The sequence below is a fragment of the Vipera berus genome, assembly GCF_964194415.1.
Source record: "Vipera berus genome assembly, chromosome: 6".
Taxonomy (NCBI): Eukaryota; Metazoa; Chordata; class Lepidosauria; order Squamata; family Viperidae; genus Vipera; species Vipera berus.
In genome coordinates, this window is record NC_138208.1 from 27,667,446 (window position 1) to 27,688,682 (window position 21,237).

General features: G+C 37.3%; 1 protein-coding gene across 1 annotated transcript in view; it reads right to left on the reverse strand.

The window, feature by feature from the left end:
- MET (MET proto-oncogene, receptor tyrosine kinase) overlaps positions 1 to 21,237 on the reverse strand; it is a 201,164-nt gene that overhangs the window by 49,098 nt on the left and 130,829 nt on the right. Inside the window, exons 9-11 of the mRNA XM_081331187.1 lie at positions 15,820 to 15,981; positions 9,630 to 9,729; positions 2,360 to 2,575 (exon numbers count right to left, since the gene is read on the reverse strand). Coding sequence (XP_081187313.1) covers positions 2,360 to 2,575; positions 9,630 to 9,729; positions 15,820 to 15,981 — 478 coding nt within the window. The remainder of the gene's footprint in view (positions 1 to 2,359; positions 2,576 to 9,629; positions 9,730 to 15,819; positions 15,982 to 21,237) is intronic.

Consider the following 21,237-nt stretch of genomic DNA (forward strand, 5'->3'; position numbering starts at 1 on the left):
AGCACCTGAAAGCAGGACAAGAAGCAACGGATGGAAACTAGTCAAGGAGACAAGCAACCTAGAACTAAGGAGAAACTTCCTGACAGTTAGAACAATTAACCAGTGGAACAACCTGCCTCCAGAAGTGGTGAATGCTCCAACACTGGAAGTTTTTAAGAGGAGACTGGACAACCATTTGCCTGAAATGGTATAGGGTTTCCTGCCTGAGCAGGAGGTTGGACTAGATGACCTCCAAGGTCCCTTCCAACTTACTTATGATGATGATGACGTTGCTCCACGTAAGTTGCTCCTTGTTACACATTTTCAACAAATGCTTTTAAACCCTTTTTAAATCATTCTAACATTGACTGATATATACAAGTAGATTTTAAAGTATCTGAATAAATATATAGGCACACATATGTCATTACTTTATTTAAATAGTTTTTCTTGAATTCACTTTTAATTTGCATGTATTTATTTGCTGGAAGCAAAATGTACCCCATTAATTACTGCAAGTAAAAGCTTTTCTGTTTTGGCACTAATTAAAAAAACAGTTCAAAAAGTCTTTTGGTAAGAACGTTTTGGACATTGAATTAACTGGTCACTTAATTTTATGCTGTGTTTGCTTAATGACTACATAACAAAGCATGATAATGAAATGTGTAAATTGAGTATTTGTACTTGTTTGAAAATTCATTTCTGCCAATTGGAGTTCTGGAATCTATGCTTGCAAATTAATGCTATGGGCACATATTTTACAATATGCCAACGTTTTTTGAACAAATCTTTCTCAACTCTTATCTGAAACCCCTCTTGTTCTTGAGATTTACTGATGACATTTCCATCACCTGGAGCCATGAAAAAGAATCTCTCATCAAATTTCATAAAAGACTTCAACAACCTCCACCCTACTATCAACTTTCAAGTTGATTCACTGAGTCCATTTCTTTGATGTTATGTTAAATTACACAATGGACACAAAACAGTACATTATGTAACAAACCCACAAATCATCATAGATACCTACATATTGCTAGCAGAACATACTATCAAATCTATTGTGTATAGCCAGACTCTGTACTACAGTTCCTTTTGTTTTAACCCACTTGAGATGCTCAATTGATGGCATTAAACCAGAAAACTGAACTTCTCATCCAATGAGATCAACAGACATATCAACACAGCCAAATCAATTCCATGAGAGAACCTATTACAAGACAGGCCACAAAAACTAAACAATATAATACCACTCATTGTTACCTTCAACTCACAGTTCAAGCCATTCAAACATATTATTAATAGACTATAAACCACTCTACAAATATGCTACAGTTTCTCAGGCACTGGGTACAAGGTCCAATTTTTGCATACAGACAAACTACTCAGCCTCAACTAGCAACCAGAAACAAAAGGAGAATGCTAACATGGAAACCAGATCTTGCAATAAGTCCAGAGGTTTAGATTTACAAAAACAACTTTTTCATAGAGTTCAACAACTTCGCATGCAAGATATGGGGCCTCTTCACCTGCTCTAATATGATATATGCTATTACCAGCCAGCAGTGCCCCTCTGGATCTGATATCAGACAGAAAAGAAGAACAAAGTAATTGCCAAGGATTTTAACTTCCCAGAACACTCCATTACAAATCTCAAAGGCTATTCTGGAACAAAGAAACTTCACCAGCACAAATGAGCAAGAGATTGCTGAAATCACATGCATCAAAAGATTTCAGGAAATCTTCATGTATGCATTTTAAACATGTTATAAGTGTTAACTGATAAGATACATGAAACTTGCATATGTGTAACCACCTTCTTTTTCCTCCACTTCATTCCAATTTAAATCTTACATTAAATTATTCACTCCAAATATTAGATGCAGCAAGCTGTAGTTCAGAAAATTTTATAGCTTTTGATACAATTTGTTAATTTGAAATGATTATATTCTCTTGATTTTTTTTACTATTATAGGAAGTTGCTCAGAGTTACTAACTTTACAACTATATCATGTATATTCTTAAGTATCAAGGCATAAAACTGATACTAGAAATTATTTTAAAAATAGATTATTACCAACTGAAATTACAAACCCTGCATATTTTGTACTAAGAGAAAGGGAAAACATGCTTTCTTAATATATGAGTAGTAAAGTTCACTTTTATTTAGCCTGATACCCAGCCATCTTTTACCTTCTGAGATTAAAAACTATTCAGCAATCTGTCATTTTCAAATCTGCTTAAAATCATTATCACAGTTTTTGTATAACACAGTATCTATTCAGCTAGGTAGGCCAATAACTATTTTAATAAAGTAATGCCTCCATAATGCCCAGGATAACCATGGAAGTGAAAGCATGCATGTCATATAAAACCTTACCTTAATTATTACATTCTGACTTCCCTTGGAAATCAACAATGGTGTTTCAGAAATGGTAAAGTCAGGGTCATTCACATAATCAAAATTAAAACCAGATGAAGTGACACCATCAAAAATGAAAAACATTTTCGTCACAAAAGGCAGCATCAGCTCATAGGCTTTCAGTGAAGGAGTTGTACAACAGATTATTTCAGAATCTGAACGATGGTCACATGCCTGTAAAAAAAGCAAACTAAGTAGATGTATCTACTAATATTATTGTCTAAAATGTTTTATATGAAAGACTGAGTTTTATCTTTTTGTTGTAATCACACTGCAGTTATAATATTTGCTTAAAGCGTATAAGCATTGGAAATTATATTGAATGACTATTTATGTTGACCATAGAAGCATAAGCAGGAAGATGTAAATGTACCACTGATAGATGTTGATTATATAGTAATCATTTTTTATTTAAAATCCTAAACTACATATGTATAACTTCAGTGCATATTGGTTTTCTATATGCATGGATTTCCCCATTTACTTCATTGGAATGCAGGTATACACTTACAGTAGAGATCTGAGATAATTTGTTCTTACAAAAAGTTATTTATGCAGCTATAATAAGACATTACTCAACTCAAAGTACAGAGAAAGCTCTACTTCCACTTAAAAACAAAGGCCTAAAAATGTACTTAAATGTTGAATGATTTTATTTATTTTAAAAATGTAGATGCTATTTTGAAAAACAAATTTGCAGGGAAATCTCAACGAAGACAGAGTATCAAATATTCAAATGAAACAGACTGGAGAAATTGAACATAATTCTGGACTGCCTTCTACCAGTATCAAGAAGGTTTTAGTTCCAGCACAATGATAGTTGCTCTCCAGATGTTGCTGATATACAACTCCCAGTCTAGAATCTAGATAATGTGAGGTAAGGTATGTTAGAAGTTGTAGTTTAGACATATGTAGAAAATCATCAATTTCCAATCCTTGCTTGTTGTTTACGTGTCTTATTATCTTCTACTAATTTAACACATTTAGCCCAATGGCAATCTAAAAGTGTTTTACTCTAAGAAATGGATTAAACTACCAACTTCCTTCCAACTTTTAATCTGTATGGTGAAATATTGCAAACCATTTCATGCTTTATAAATATACTAAATATCTTAAATTAACTATTAGGTAACAGGTTATCTAAAGAGAATGCCTCTAACAAAGATACTGTACTTGACTTACTTTTTATATCTACAGTAACACCTATAAGAATATGGAAAGATTCTTTGACCCAGCAGAACATATTGATTAAGAAAGATATTGGGTGAAAGAAAAAGGCTAAAGTGAAAATTAAGAAAATAGATGATGGGGCCTATCAGAGAGAATATTTAAAAAAGAAACACCTGTTTGAGAATGGTTAAAGAAATAGAAAAATTTTGGAGGTGAATTTGACTTTAAGAGGGAAGAGCCCCTCAAGTAACATAGTACTTCCTTTTTCTTCTTTTTTATTTTATTTCTTGATATGAGTAATATAAAAGAGTTGGAATGGCTTATATAAAGGAAATGTTTTAGATATCTAAAGGTGATTGACTTTAAGAAAATTATAAATGGATTAAAAAATGTTTTGACTAAGAGCTAAAAGACTAGAGCAGGGGTGTCAAACTGCCGGCCCATGGGCCGGATGTGTCATACGGAAGCTGCGCCCACCCCATTGCCAGCAATGGCAAAACCGTCCTGATACGTTGCGCGACATCACGTGACGTCGTGAATTTGACATGTCTGGACTAGAGGATTAGATTTATTAAATGGAATATTTAAAGATTAAATACATTTTTAATTATGGTAAAAAAGAATGGAAATTTTTTGGAAATAAATATGTGTTAGCTTATAGGAAATAGGGATTTTAAGTAGCATACTATCTTTTTATTTTATTTTTTTATTCTTTTTCTTCTTTTTTTCTCTTTTTAGTCTTATTTATTGCTTAAGAAAGGTAAAAGTATTGGGTTGGCTTACATAAGAAAAATAGATTTAAACATTTAAATGTAATTAACTTTGAGAAAATCTTAACCAGTACAAACGTTTAGAACATTGAGGGAAAAACAAATGTAAACAAGAACTGTAAACAGGATATAGGATGAGACAACCAGAATGACTAGATAGAAAAGGAATATTATATTGACGTGTTTATTATTTGTAGAAATATTAGAAAACTTTTATACTCAATTATCACTCATTAAAACAACAAGAAGTGTATTAACTTAAGGTTGGTAAAAGAGAACACTATGGGGAAAAGAGGAAATCAAGTAAAGTTATCATGTGGAATATAGATTATAGAAATTAACTGTTAGTGAATGTTTTTTAAATGTAAACCCAGGCAATGCACTATCTACAGAATATTAAGGTGATTATGTTAAAAAATTAATAAAACATACTTAAAAAATAAAGAGAAAATTATCTTAAATTACAAAAAGAATATAAGAAAATGTAACATATAAGATATATTACAGTATAAAAACTTAATACATGGAAGAATGATATGCAATTAGAATTAGGATCTTATGCAATTCGTTCATTGTTTATAAAAACTATTTTAAACTTTTTGCTCTGATCTTTTAAGGTATTCAAAAATAGATAATTATATAGTTATATAGTTCAAATAAACCTATAATACCATAACACATTTCATTAATACAAATTCATTGCACTTCTTATCTACTGCAGAGTAAAAAATGTCTTTTAAATTAACAGTGGCATTTTAACCTAGTTTGTGGTCATCTATTAGAATGGGATCTATAGCTTGTTACTTTATCTGCCTAGACTCTGAAAAGCATGCTTTCAGAGAATGATAATAAAATCTAATAATGATCTTTCGTGATGATGCAATGTGACTAATTGGAAAGGTCACAGTAAATCACATTTCTAATGCCCTTACTGTTATGTTATTTGACACAACATTTTGACTTTGAACTTAAGTTTTAGCAATTGAAAAATGTGATGCTTTCATGAAATAGTACATTGTTTTCCTTTAAGACTAAATTAAAATGCATACTATGTTAGGATGCATTTTGATTTAGTGTTACTTTAAATTTTTATAAATATTTTTAATGTAATACATAAACTACTAAGTATGTGTATTTACAAAATAAATAGAAATATTTATTTTGAGTGTTTATAATTGTTTTAAATAAAAAAAAATTCAATTGTATTTCAGTATTATTATTTTTATTTCCACCACCTGCCCATGTGAACACAGGTAGAATACAGACCATATGGAAGAAGAAACATTTTCACAAAACCCACATGGCTTTTAAGACCCTCACATGTCTTTCAGAAACAATAATGCGACCTATGAAGTAATGAATATAAACACTACCTATAAACTCCAGTAATTAATTAATATTTTCTTAATTTTGTGATATAGCCATAAAACTGGAAGAAGATCTGCGTACATCAAGTGAGATAAAGAGATAAAAATGGCCCAGACCATTACAATGCGAGATAAAATGTTTGAAATAGAATCCCAAACTTTGATGTATTAAAATGCTAAAGGAAAAGATATAATTCAAAATAATTATCACAAAGGCATTTCAAATCATCACCTCACACATTGTGCAGGCCCACACCAATAAACAGTACTTATAGTGTTTTACATTATACAATTTGTGCGTGCCAAAACTTAGCACTTAGTTTTTGTCTGTTTGCAACAGCAGCTGATTTTGCATAGTATTGCTAACTTTAGATGCATCTGTACATACTTCTAAAAAAAACCCAAGCTCTATGAATATTCATTGGCATTTATATCCAGTTAAATATGTATGTAATTCCTGGATTGCTTCCATCTTCACTTACTGGATTGATGTATTTATCAACAGTACCAAACAGCACAAAACTATTCCTGCTGGATCCTACCAATTGTGCTAACAATGGCTTTTGGGAAGCTCATAAACATGGACAGGAGAATGACTGCCATCTTTTACTGTCGTTCTTCAATGATATTTCAGATATGTTATATATTTTAGGATATGCACACATTTGAGTGGACTGGATGTTTCTAATCAGAAGATGCTACTCCTATGTCTCCCGACTCAACTGGTTCCAACTAATGTTGTAGTTTAGGGCAGGGCTTTTCAACTGGTGGTACACGTACCACCAGTGGTAGTTTAGTACCAGGCTGGTGGTACGCGAGCCCTAGCTAATTGTAGTGAGGGAGGGAACCAGTTAAAGCGGACCCATTGCTATTTATATTAACATTGGAAGTACTGAATATAAATATTAGACAAGATATACAAATTAAAGGATTGGAGATAAAAGATGAAAAATATAAACTACAAGCTTTTGCTGATGACCTGGTTTTCATATTAGAGGAGCCACTTGAAACAAGCACTAAACTGTTGGAGAAAATAGAAAAGTTTGGAGAAGTGGAGGGTCTGAAAATAAACAGAGAAACGACTAAAGTATTGACGAAGAATTTGACAGATAAACAGAAAATCAACTTACAAAAAAGACAAATCTGCAAATATTTAAAAAAGTTAAGTACTTGGGAATTTATTTAATAGCAAGATGTGTAACACTAAAAGAAGATAACTATGAAAGATTGCTAAAACAAATAAAATTGGACTTGGAAAACTGGAAAAATCTCCAACTAGCTACTGTGAAAATGAATATTTTACTGAAAATACTCTTCTTATTTCAAATGATTCCTGTAAAATTGGGAAAAGCCAATGGTGACTTGAAAGCAACAATATTTCAATTTATCTGGCAAGGGAAAACAGCATGAATTAAAGTGAAAATGTTACAGGAAGCTAAAGATAGTGGAGGATTTGGACTCCCAGACTGGAGATTATATTACCAAGCAGCTATTTTAACATGGCTTAAAGAATGGATAACGCTTAGAAATAAAAGACTATTGTACTTAGAGGGGCATGACCTACAGATTGTTTGGCATGCCTTTCTGTGGTACGGGAAGGATAAAATACACAGATATTTTCAAAACCATTTTATAAGGAATGCACTTCTTTTAGAATGGGAAAGAATAAAAGAGAAAATTTATATCAAGATACCTGAATGGCTTTCAACAATGGAAGCTTTTGCCTACCCAAATTTAATCAACTATGACAAAGTTGTGACGTACAAAGACACTTTGGATACTGAAGGAAAACTGAAAGGTAGACAAGATTTACAATAACAAGGTATTTAACATGGTGGCCATATTTGCAAATTCAAAGATATGAAAAAGATTAGAAAACAATGGGATTCTATCAAGAACAGACAGAATTTGATCAAATATTATTAAAAACAAATGAAAAGTTGATTAAGAATCTTATTTCATTCTTTAACAAAGTGACTAAATTAGTAGACCAGTGAAATGCTCTGGACATAATATATTTAGACTTCAGCAAGGGATTTGACAAAGGAGACCACAACCTACTTCTTGGTAAACTAGAAAAATGTGGGATAGACAGCATCACAACCAGATGTATTTGTAACTGGTTGACAAACTGTATTCAACAAGTAGTCCTTAATGGTACTATGTCTACATGGAGGGAGGTAAGCAGTGGGGTATCACAAGGTTCTGTCTTAGGCCCAGCACTCTTGAATATCTCCATAAATGGCTTACATGAGGGAATACAAGGGGAATTCATCAAATTTGTCAATGACACTAAGCTGGCAGGAATAGCCAACACCCCAGAAGGCAACCTCAGGATACAAAAAGATCTTGACAGACTTGAACAATGGGCCCTATCCAACAAAATGAAATTTAATGTGGAGAAAAGCAAAATTTTACACCTGGGCAGGAAAAACCAAAAGTACAAGAACAGATTAGGTGACACCTGTCTTAAAAACAGTATCTGTGAGAGGGGCCTTGGAATCCTAGTAGATGATCACTTAAATATGAGTCAGCAGTGTGTGGCAGCAGCAAAAAAAGCGAATACAATCCTGGATTGTATAAACACAGGCACAGAATCAATATCACACAAAGTATTAGTACTGACTTATAAAGCCTTAGTAAAACCACACCTGGACTAATGCATCTAGTTTTGGTCACTACATTACAAAAAAATGTTGACACTTTGGAAAAAGTACAAAAAAAGCAACTAAGATGATTAAAGACCTGGAGACTAAAACATGAAAAACAGTTGCAGGATTTGGGTTTGGCTAGTCTAGAGAAAAGAAGGATCAAGAGGGACATGATATCAGTATTCTAGTATTTGAGAGGCTGCCACAAAAAGGGAGGGGGGTCAATTTATTTTCCAAAGGACCAGAGGGCAGGACAAGAAACAATGGATGGAAACTAATCAAGTAACCTGGAATTAAGGAGAACTTCCTAACAGTGAGGACAATTAACCAGTGGAACAGCTTGCATTCAGACGTTGAGGGTGCTTCATCACTGGAGGTTTACAAGAAGAGACTGGACAGTCACTTGTCTGCAATGGTATAGGATCTCCTGCTTGAGCAGGGGACTGGACTAGAAGACCTCCAAGGTCCCTTCCAGCTCTATTCCAATTATTAAGGTTTTTGTGCAAGTAAATATTCCCCACAATAGAAGAATACTGCCTTTTATTTATCCTGGATCTGATCTAAAGCAGTGGAATCTTCTTCAACTTCTACAGCTTTAAGAGATGTGGACATGCTGGATGGGGAGTTCTGGGAGTTCACACCTCTTAAAATTTGAGAAATACCAATATAAAGTTCTTACACCACGGGTGTTAAACTTGCCGCGTCACGTGACATGTTGCGACATATCATGACTTTTTTTTCATTGCCGGAGCTGGGGTGGGCACAGCCTCTGTATGATGCAACCAGCCCGCAGGCCGGCAGTTTGACACCCCTGTCTTACACTATGAGATAGAGAACAAAACTTAATTTCATCTATGTTACCCATTTGGATTCTCTTGTGTTCAACTTTCCCTTAATTCAGACTTTCCTTTTAAATGTATGTTTATCTAATAGAAGAAAATATTTGTGGCTCAAGATTGAACTGCAGGATCCTTGGCATTCTCTGAGCTTGGTTGTTTCTTTGCAGATGTTTTATTACCAAATTAGGTAACATCATTAGTGTAGCATGTTTATTCATCCACCTATCCTTGAATTGGGGAAATCTGCAAGGTCTCCCATTGTGACCATCTATCCTCCCTCTATTGCCTGTATCAAATCACCCTTATTTGTATGTTTATTCAGTTAAACAAAGACCTGTTCAACATTCAATTTTAATAACAAATGCTGCAAAGCTACATTTAATGGATGGGCAGAAAATCACGTCTGCAGCTGTTGTATATTGTGAACTTACCACACTGAAGTTTCTGCCTATTTTGGGGACTGTTACCAACATCTTTGGAGAGAATGCTGAATTCAGGTTTATCCCTTGTGCTGTAATTGTACTTCCACCACTGATAAAATAAAGACATTGAAATAATCTTGTAAATATTACTCCAGAAAACTGATTGCTATTTTAATTTTAATAAGTATGCATGCATAGTTGTTTACAGGATGAAACTAATTTTGCAAAAAGAACATTACAACCCCTGAGCCTGCCTGCCTGCCTTCTTCTTTCTTTCCCTTTTTTGATTTTTTTTTCTGAATCCCATCAAGACTCAATATGTAATTATTTTTATAAACTGGGAAATGTGCAAATTAAACAAAGAATAGTAGTTTAACATAGTCCTGATGGATCTTAGTCATTGTTGACCCAAACCCCAACAGCCTTCACCAATTTTATATATATAAAAAAACCAAACAGACCTCAACCATCTTTCCCATCAAAATACGATCATCAGAATTTAAATATTCTGTACTTTGTTGACCAGAGTGTAATAAGCAGAGTGGAACAGAAGAAATATTAAACAATCTTTCATGTCAAGGAGTCAGAGCAAATAGAATCCTATTTACAATAACAAATACAATTCTTACATCAAGAATTCTAAGCTTAATACTATTGATCTCTCACGAGGAGAGGAACAAGCTGTATAAATCAGTAAGCATTAATTTTTTTAGATAATTTTGTGATAATGCAATAACAATTTCAGAGGATGCTTCTGGAATACTGTAGTGCTACCATGTACTGGTAATTTATTTATTTTTTGACAATCTAGAAAGAGTTTAAATATTCAAAATGTCAACTGTTCTAAAAGATACTGGCAGTCTCTAAGCAAGTTTTCCTTGTCACAACCCCCAATATTCTTCCTTTTTTTTCTCTGAGCCTTTCTCCATTTGCGCTTAACTGAAGCAGAAAGATGCCCCACCAACAATTGTTTCTATAAGCCAGTTTGGTGTAGCAATTAAGGTAGTGGCCTAGAACCAACAGACTGTGAATTTAAAGTTTCCCTTAGGTATGAAAGCTGGCTGGGTGACTTTGGACCAATCACTCTCCCTCAGTCCAGTATTTCCCCCCATTCCAACACTGGCCAAGGACCACCTCAGGGGTTGAGCAGTGTCATCCATTATGTTGGAGGAAAGCCCAAAATAATGGTGACTTGATACAGGCCATAGAAGGAGAATAGGCCACAATGGAGACCAAGTAGATTTCCCTAATTCAAGGATGGATGGATCCCCTCCAACCAGCAGTGGGGAAAGTCCCCATTTCTATTCACCACTCCACTGGTTCTTGCTCAGTCTCCCAACTGTCTACTTTTCCATGTCTGATCTTTTCTTCCATTTCTGGAAGAAACATGGTCTAGGGAAGCAAGTGGAAAGCAAGGCAGCCTGTTGAGAGGGATGAGTTTTGGTGGCCCCATATGAAAAAGGACACAGAGGTCTATGTGGCCAGTAGCCCCATGTACAACCCAATGAAATGACTGCCTAGGAAGCCCCCCCTGGACTGCTACAGCTAGTAGCCAACACTACCAACCCATGGGAAGAGATCTCTATGGACTTTATTGTAGAGCTGCCAGAAAGTGCTGGGAACACTGTGATTTTTGGACTGTCACCGATTTGTTCTCCAAGTAAGCCCACTTTGTGGCGTGTTCCAGGATTCCTTCAGCCCAGACTTGGCACATATACGGGCATCATAACAAGGAGTACAATTTACTTCAAAGTTTTGGTGGGAGTTCTTAAGGCTGACAGGCTCCTCCAAGGGGCTTAGCTCTGCCCACCATTCTCACATAAATGGAGCCTATGAATGTACGAACTCAATCCTAGAGCAATACCTGAAATGTTATGTAAACTACTAACAGACCGATTGGGCCAAGCTTCTGCCCTTTGCATAAGTAGCATCTAATAATTCTATGCATAGTAGCACTGGGTTTACTCTATTCAAGGTGGCTCCTGAGGTGGAATTTGCACCCATGCTGGAACTCCCATAGAAGCCATCATTGGCCTCACTGGCAAGAGTGGATGGACACTCTGAGAGCTAGATGGGTCACAGTGCGTAAGGCATTATAGAAGGCAAGGGAAACCACAATAAGCAGGCCGACAAAAAAAGGGTACCCAGAGGGAGTTCATCCAGTGGGGGACAGAGTATACCTATCCACCAACTTTTTGAACCTCAGGCAGTCATGTAAAAAGCTGGGAACCAAATACATAGAACCTTTCCTTATTACCCAGATTGTAAATCCAGTGAGTGTTGAAATTGCCCCAAAGCCTCAAATGCATTCATCCCATATTTCATTGCAATGTTAAAGTCTTTCTGTAGCTTGGTACTCAGGCATGCAAGTGAACCTCCTCCTAAAAAGGTAAAGGTAAAGGTTCCCCCGCACATGCGTGCTAGTTGTTTCCGACTCTAGGGGCCAGTGCTCATCTCCGTTTCAAAGCCAAAGAGCCAGCGCTTGTCCGAGGACATCTCCATGGTCATGTGGCCGGCATGACTAGATGCCAAAGGTGCACGGAATGCTGTTACCTTCCCACCGTAGTGGTCCCTATTAGTTTTTATTTTGGAAGACCCATTGGAATCAGGCCCTAAATTATTGGAGGAAATTAGTGCCTTTGGAGAAGTAGCAGGTTTAAAGATTAATCGAGATAAAACTAAATTTTTGGTAAAGAATATTGGAACTGAATCCAAGGTACAATTACAAGAGGTGATGGGGATCCAAATAGTTAAAAAAGTTAAATATTTAGGTATTTGGCTATGTTCAAGGTGTCCATCTATAAAGGAATTAAATTATCAAAAATTGATGACTGAGATGGAGAAGAAATTAGACAGCTGGAAAAACATTCAACTCTCAATCCTAGGACGAATCGCAGTGATTAAGACTCATATTTTGCCAAAGTGGTTATACCTATTCCAAACTGCTCCTGCAAAACTAGATAAGAATTTTTTTTAAAAAACTAGAACAGATAGTTGGTAGATTCATATGGAATAATCGAAAGCCGCGTATTAAAAGAAGAACGCTGCAGGAGCACAAAACAAGGGGAGGATTGGGGCTCCCACATTGGGAGCTGTATTACCATGCCTCTGCCTTGGCTTGGATTAGGGACTGGGTTGTGTTATCTAGAAGGAGGGTGTTAACTATTGAAGGATATAACTTAACACAGGGATGGCATGCCTATCTCTGGCCAAGGAAGGATAATCAATATAAAGTTTTCTCTAATCATTATATTAGGGATGTATTGATAAACTCTTGGCATATGGTGAGAGGGTGGATCTATACAAAGATACCTGGCTGGTTTACTCCTTTGGAAGCTGTAACTTATTCAACGTTACACAATCCAGACAGAAACTATAGGTATAGAGATCTTATATATCTGAGAGGCAATCTTAAATCCAGGGAGGAGTTACATTTTGGGGGTATAGAGTTGGATTGGTGGTCGTATTCTCAAATGAGCTCAAGGTTTAATAGGGATAAGCAGGAATTTGGAATCAATATAATCCCACAAGAATTAGACAAGATTTTATGGGGAAGTGATGCTAAATTTTTATCTAAGATCTATAATCTACTTTTGTTCCATGGGATGGAAGGGGGAACAATAAATGACGTAATGATTGCCTGGGGGAGAAATATTGGTCGCACTATAGAATTAGAAGCGTGGGAACAAATTTGGAAGAAAAATATAAAATTAACGTTAGCAACGGCATTTAAAGAAAATATGTACAAAATGTTGTATAGATGGTACTTAGCTCCCGCACGAATTTCCAAAATGTTTCCCAATGCAAATGACAAATGTTGGAAATGTGATTCTGCCAGGGGCACTTTCTACCATCAATGGTGGACTTGTCCAAAGGTTAGGCGTTACTGGACCAATATAAAAAATTGGTTATTTCAAATAACAGGATATGATCTTCAATTGGACCCAGCTATTTTCCTCTTGGGGATGAAGCCACAAGAAGTACCAAAAAATGTTTGGTATCTAGTAATACATATTACAACAGCGGCGCATATGATTTATGTGCAATATTGGAAGACGAAGGAAATCCCAACGGACTATCAAGTAATAGAGAAAGTATTACTATGCGCAGAGTCAGATCGAATGACATATATTCTCAAAGGGAAAAGTGAATCACTTTTCAATAAAAGTTGGGACTCCTGGTATTCATGGTCACAAAATAGAATATTTAATCTCAACGGGGGAAATACTAGATGATTGTGTATTATTATTTGAGGTATAGAATCTGGAGATATATACAATTATAGATTTCTAATATTTGGTAATTAAAGGTTACTTAGCCTGGGATGCACGAGAAAAAGAAATTACGGGTAGTATTACACTCCCCGGTCTTGTCTAATGTCGTTTTTGTTTTTTTGGTGTCTAGGATGTTTTGGTGTTTTTCTATTTGATGCACTTTTCAGTACTTTGTAATAATGTTCTTGTTTTTTTATTTAAAATTTGTTTAATAAAATTTATAAAATTAAAAAAAAGAATAACGAAATGGTTCATCTCTCAGTTTAACTATTCCATCAAAATGTATCAAAAGCCATATTTGAATTTAATATATATAATCATTCCAGTGAGGTGTGCAACTTACCTGCCATAAACTTCCTCCAATTCCTTTAATTGATTTTTTACTGCCCTATTTTTCTACTTGCATTTTTACGTGCTTTCGAACTGCTAGGTTGGCAGAAGCTGGGATGAGTAGCAGGTGCTCACTCTGTTACGCAGCACTTGGGATTCGACCCGCCAAACTGCTGACCTTCTGATCGACAAGCTCAGCGTCCTAACCCACTGAGCCACCGCGTCCCTTTTTGAACCTCCTCCTACTCCCATCTTAAGGAGCAGAGAGGAGCATTTTAAGATTCAGAAAATCCTGGACTCAAGAAGGCACAAGGAGAAATTATAGTGTCTAGTGTTGTGGAAGGGGTATCCCCTAGCAATGGAAAGGGTAGTGGCAATTTACGTGAGCTGTTTGCAGCCTGAGAAAATCACACAGCCCCAAGGTCAGAAGGGGAAGACTTTTGAAAGGTGCAAACTGTTTGCCCAAAACAAAATGCTTAACCTGGACTGGTGGACACTGGATGGCCTGGGGAAGAAAAAGGGGTTTCACTCTACTGCGCTTTGCACCAAAACATCAAAACTGGCTTCACTTTTTCTGTGCCTATATGGATCTTTCAGTAAAGATTTACTCTTAGAAATAAAAAATGTCCCAGGAGTTTCTTTTGTTGTGCATGCCAATAGTACGGTTGACACCAGGACTGAATCATCCTTCCTTTGTACTCCACCCACAATGTAGAAGTCAACTTTTTAAAATCTAGGATCAAAGCCTCCTTGTTTCTTGTCATTCAAGCAGGATCCAGACTTCTTTTTGGTTAACATGTTGATCATTACTATTGCTTTGACCAATAAAACTACTTTTATTGCACATAGAAAAGGCACCAGAGGGGAGAGGTTTGGGTGGAATGTACTAAGGATTATGTATATATATCTACAGTACTTATGACTTAAGTTGTGTGCACACATAGGATTGGGGTTTGTGTGCATAAATATGTTGGATTTTAATGGAGACCAACATTCAATTTTCCTTTTGACCACACTGATATGGGCTGATCATTCTTTCTCCAGTCTTCTGTACAAGATAGGAGCATTGACAAAAAAGACACTTTCAAACAAAACACAGAATAAAATGACACTAAATGATCCTCATTTCACCCTTAAAATATCTTAAACCTACATATTATAAAAATATACAAACCTATTCAATTCTTGTAAAAATACATTTTATATTAACGTTATTCTACCTGAGAAATTTCTATTACCGTAAGTTCCTATTAATGCTTAGAAAAAAGACTGGGTAGTGAGGCAGCCCAAGTTACTATAATGACCCCAAACAATTTACCTTCACAACTTGGAAAGTGGGTGGCTACCATGTTGATATTTTTTTTATCTTTCACCCCATGGATGTCCCTGAAAGGGGCCTAAATATCACAAAGTGAGTGGAAATATTTTCCTAATACAAATTTTGGAAAAAGACATTTCCTTTTGTGTGTAATTAATAACAGAATCTTTAAGCATGATTGAAGACTAAAGATTGTTTTTGCTGTTTATTTTGTAGTATTTTACCTTCATTATTTTTTCCATTACTATTCATACACCAATGTTAAAATTCCACTCACCTAAGGAAAGATTTAACTGGATAAATTTTAGAAACAGCAGGGTCTTCTTTGTAGGTAAAATGACCTGCTGAACGACTGGCTGAATCAATTTTCATTTCAACAAGGCATTCCAGTGCTTCTCTTTGAAAAGGACTGTAACATTCTATGGTATTAGCAGCCACACTGTAAGAAAAAAATAAAGAATTAAAATAATTCTTACTATAATCAAGGTCACAAGATATATTTTCAAAAAGTCTGAGAGTATGAAATGTTACTCATGAGAATCTTCAAAATCTATGATTAAACCATAATTTCTAGGTCAAATATAATAGAACTTAACTATGGCTTAACCAACTCTGTCCAATTACACCACATCAACATAGAAGCTAGAAACTAAAGTACATAGAAAGCTGCAAGGCTACGGGGTCAGAAAGGCTAAAAAGACTGAATTCAGAAATCTCAGTTGTCTAATTACCGTCAACTACAATTCTAACATTTTCTGTTACTACATTAACATGATAAAGAAATGAATCCAAGAAGTACATGTCAATTTGGGCAAATACCCGACATTAGCAGCATGGCTAACATTGGAATACAATTCCATGTTACAGTGTGTAGTGTAATGTAATGTAACGTAATGTAATGCAATGTAATGATGCAAAAGTCAATCTAACTCTATGTTACAAAAGTAGTTCCTCACTAATATTTCCTGCTTTCGGTGAGGAAAAGTATAACATCTTCAAATGTAATTTTTATGTAAACTTTCATATAATTACTGTTATTTACCTCTATTTAAAAGAGAATATTGTTGAAAATGCACCCCAACAGGCTTGGCAGTGCATGCTTGGGACCGCCACTGATCAAATATCTAGGGCAAGAGGCAGGGATATCTGGAAACTCAAGGTTACAGGAGAAATTGTGTTGGAAGACCCACCCATTTTAAACACACATTTAATAAACATTAAAAAGGGCAAAGGTCTTCAATTGCACGGTCCTATAGTACATGAATGAGGGGCTATAAGTTATGCATTTTATACCAACATGTGGAGGTAGTTAGCAGTGTCAAGTTTCTGGGTGTGCAGCTAACAAGTAGGCTAGCTTGGTCACTCAACAGTGAGACACTGGTGAGGTGGGCATAGCAGCACCTGCACTTTCTGTGTCTCATGAAAAAAGTGTATCTTCCTTCCCCTGTCCTTACCACTTTCTATAGACAATCAGTCAAAGGCATCCTGTCATATTGCATTTCTGTCTGGTTTGAAAGCATTATTGCTTCGGAAGAGGAAGGCGGTACATAGAGTGGTGAGGATGGCAAAAAATATCATACACTTCCTTCTCTCCAGGACATAGCATATAAGCGATCCTTGAGCAGGGTCTGCAGTTTTGCCTGGGAGGCTAAGCATCCTCTTCTTGACCTGTTTTCTTTGTTACCTTCTAGGAGGTTTTGTGTTATTTGAAGTAGATTATCTAATTTGTTTTGTTCCACACAGTATCAACCTTGTGAACTCTCAAGTTTCCTTTTTCTGCTATGCATTCAAAATGGACAGTGATTTCTCTCTGTGTGTGTGCGTGTGTGTGTGTGTGTGTGTAGCATGTGTGTATGTGTGTTATGTATGTGTATGGGTAGATATATACTTTCTTTTAAGAGCAGGCAACAGAATTTAATTTTTAATGTGTACCAGTGTACTCACAGTAAAAAAAATTACAATAAAGGTTATTTTAATCTTAAAAAATATTTTAATCTTAACATGTTTGCAGTATGTAAGTTTCTGTCATCCACATTTAAATTTTGTTTGTATTTGGTCTTGTTAATTTTATCCTGCAAAAGTTTATTGTTTAAGAAGATGTAAAGAAAAAAATGATATCGCTAACACTTTAAGATTGCCTTCACAGTCACAAAATGAATGCATCTATAATAGTTTAGCTTCAATAGTAATATAAACAATTTGCCCACTTGTTACAAAATCCAGAAGAAAATAGGAAAGGTGAAAAGAAGTTTGGTGATTGCTATCAATTTATCATTCAAGATGTGTAATTCACTAAATACAGTTTTTGTTTTCCTTCTTGTTTAATTCCATGGAAGAATCAGATTACAAAAGGAAATGGCAACCCTTTCCATAGCTCGATGTGGAAATTTGTAGTCCAGCATATCATGTGGGTATTAGATTGGGGGAGGGGGTGCTCCCCCCAGAAAGAAACAACTGTTGAACCTGAAGAGAGATGCTATTGCTACTGGAGTTCAACAGAGAAGTGATCAGGCAGTGTCAGGCAATTGTTAAAACCCAATTTTAACATTTGTTTAGTGTGCTTTACTTTTAAAGCACTGTGAGGATTGTAGGTTAGAGGGAAGCCAGAAAAAGGGAGATCCCTCTCTCCCCCATCCCCCTGCTTTTCAATTCACCCTCCTTGAATGTTAAAAGGACACTTCTTCCCCCTACCCCATTCTTTCCTGCTTACTTATTTGGGAAAAATTAATCTTTCCAATTAGCTGTTAGAATGACAGCACTGCTTTGTTGGTTGCTAAGCCAAACACACATTATAATAGAGCCTTTCATTTTAAATCAAGGCTTGGCTTTATAGTTTCTGCACTGCACCTCAGTTTAGGACTAGTTAGCCATATTCGCCTCCCTGTTGCAAAAGCTTCACTGGAAAATGCCATGACTGAGACAGGGAGATTCAGGATAAAATCTGTACTCAATGGAAGAAGAGCGCGATAGCTATAGAGGCTAGATTATTTTAAGTTTACCACCAAAATGGTCGCAGAAGTACCATCAGTTGGCCATGTGGATGAAGATGAAGCAGGACTCTGTTTTTAGGAAGAAGCTGTTTCCCCAGAAAAAGTGGTAGTGGTAGTGGATGTACTGAATGCTTACCTAGCCAACCTATTCCACTATGTTATGAACCCAGAAAGTGAGGGTTAGGAGGTGAGATGTTTCTTTCCTCATGGTAATGATGACCCCCCCAAAAAAACAACAACTCATTCACCATCCCTAAAGCAAATATACTGCAATCTCAAGAACAGTATTGAGTGGGACTACTTCCAATCTGACCCCATAGTCCTATGCCAAAATGCCTAAGTAGATAAATAGTAAGGACCGAATGTTTTTTTGATAAACAGAAGTGTAGATTTAGATACCATGCAACTGTTCTATGCACTGCTAGCAGCAAAAGGCAAAATTTGCTGTGTACTAGCAGCACATGAAGCAATTCTAAGTGGGAAATAGCAAGGTAATTAAAAATAATCAATTGTGCAAGTTATTAAACAGATTATTGCTTTGAACCACAAGCCCTTCAGCACAGTGGCAAATGTTAGTTTTCAGCGTTTTGTCCAGTTGTTTGTCCTTAATTAAAGAACTTTTCAGCAGGAAGATGGTATTCCTAGATCAGGGGTGTCAAACTCAATTTCACTGAGGGCCACATCAGCATTGCGGTTGCCCTCGGGGGGCCAGGTGGGTCTGGCCAGGGTAGGTGTGGCCTACTGGGTGGGCGTGGGTGGAGTGCATGTGGCCTACTGGGTGGGCATGGCCAGCTCTACATCAGTCGCATCAAGGGTGCCTATAGGGGTCTGGGCAGGAGTGGGACAGATCTGAGGGTCTCTGGCAGAAGGGGGTGGATCGGGGCAAGTGCCAAGGCATGGTCCACTGGAGGAGCCTCACTGTTCCTCTCAGGCCATGGGGGGGGGCGCTGGACAGTGGTGCAGAGTGCCCGGATCCTTGGGCAGCAGAGGTCAAATGCTTAGCCCTCAAGGACCCATGGCACTAAGCCCAGCCCCACTTCCCCAAGGGGGCGCCCAGCTGCACTTACCTCCTTCTCAAGGCTCCTGCTGCTGTGCTTGCTCTCCTTACCCAAGTTGTTCATGATGGGTTCGAGGGCAAAGTCAGAGGGAGGCCCACTCCCTCTCCATGTGAGGAGACCTAGCTTTGCATCCAAAGCTTCCTTAGCAATAGGATGGGAGACTCCCAGGATAGGCCAGGAGGAGGGGGCAAGGGGATGGTGAAAAGGCAGCAGGGCAGGACTAAGGCAGGACTTCCCTCAGACCCTCCCTCCCTCTCCTTCCTTCCTTCCAAAATGAAGAAATGCACCATCGCCTGGAAGTGGCCAGCACATGGCTCTTGCCTACTTCACATATCCGGCTTGGTGGGCTCTGGGGGGGGGGATGCCATGAACAGCGCAATGCTGCCCAGCCTCCAGCCTGCCCAGTTTCAGCAGGCAGTGGGACACTCTCATCACAGCACCAAGAGGCTGAGCCAGGTGGCACAAATCTGAAGAGAAGAGCAACGCTGCCAGCCCCCAGCCTGCCCAGTTTCGGCAGGCAGCGGGGCGCTCTCCTCACAGCACCAAGAGGCTGAGCCGGGTGGCACAAATCCGAAGAGAAGAGCAACGCTGCCAGCCCCCAGCCTGCCCAGAGTAGGTAGGTCCACGTGCTGGCCACTTCCAGGCAATAGTACACCTCTTCATTCCTCACAAAGGGTGATACCTCCCCAGCGGGCGCCCAGTGGGCAGGGCCGACGTGGCAGGGGCCAGTCCCTTGCTGTTTCCAGACATCCTTGTGGAGCTAAGACTGAATGTGTTTCAGCATAGATGGCCACTACGAAATTGTATATTGGCTCCTGGCCGGCCTGGGCCAGGGCCAAGGCAGCGGGAGGCATTCCCTTGCTGTTTCCAGGATGGCTTCGCGGGCCACATGAAACCACTTTGCGGGCTGGATGTGGCCCCCAGGCCTTGTGTTTGACATGCCTGTCCTAGATCATCTAACCTAGGAGAAAAGTTCATCTGAGATATATACATACATACATACATGCATGCATGCATACATACATACATACATACATACATACATACATATATATATATATATATATATATTTGTGTAAATTACTAAAAAAGAATTAAGGGAGACTGAAGATTTGCCCCATGTTTTGGGGCCTAGCAAGGTAATCTAAATAGTTAACATCTGACACATATCTCCCCTTGCAGAAGCTAACAAAGCGAGAGAGATCCTGTGGCTCAAGAGGTAAAAACAACTGCCTAATGTGCAATCAGCCCAGGTTCGAATCTCAGAAGGGTATGACTGACTGATGAAAACTAATAAGTTAGAAATGCATTTCAGTCTCCCTTAATTCTTTGTTAGTAATTTACACAAATATATGAGCTGTCCGGTGTGACTACTGCCTGTTCGATGGCCTTCAAGATAGGCTGAAAACAGGAAATAAAGATTTGCCCCATGTTTGGGGCCTAGCAAGGTAATCTAAATAGTTAACATTTGACACACACACACACACACACAGACACACACACACACACATATATATACATATATACATATATATATAATTTATTTATTTTGATTTATATACCGCCCTTTCCCGAAGGACTCAGGGCGGTTTACAGGGTATTTAAAACAAGAAATACAAAAGTTAAAAACAATTTAAAAATTACATC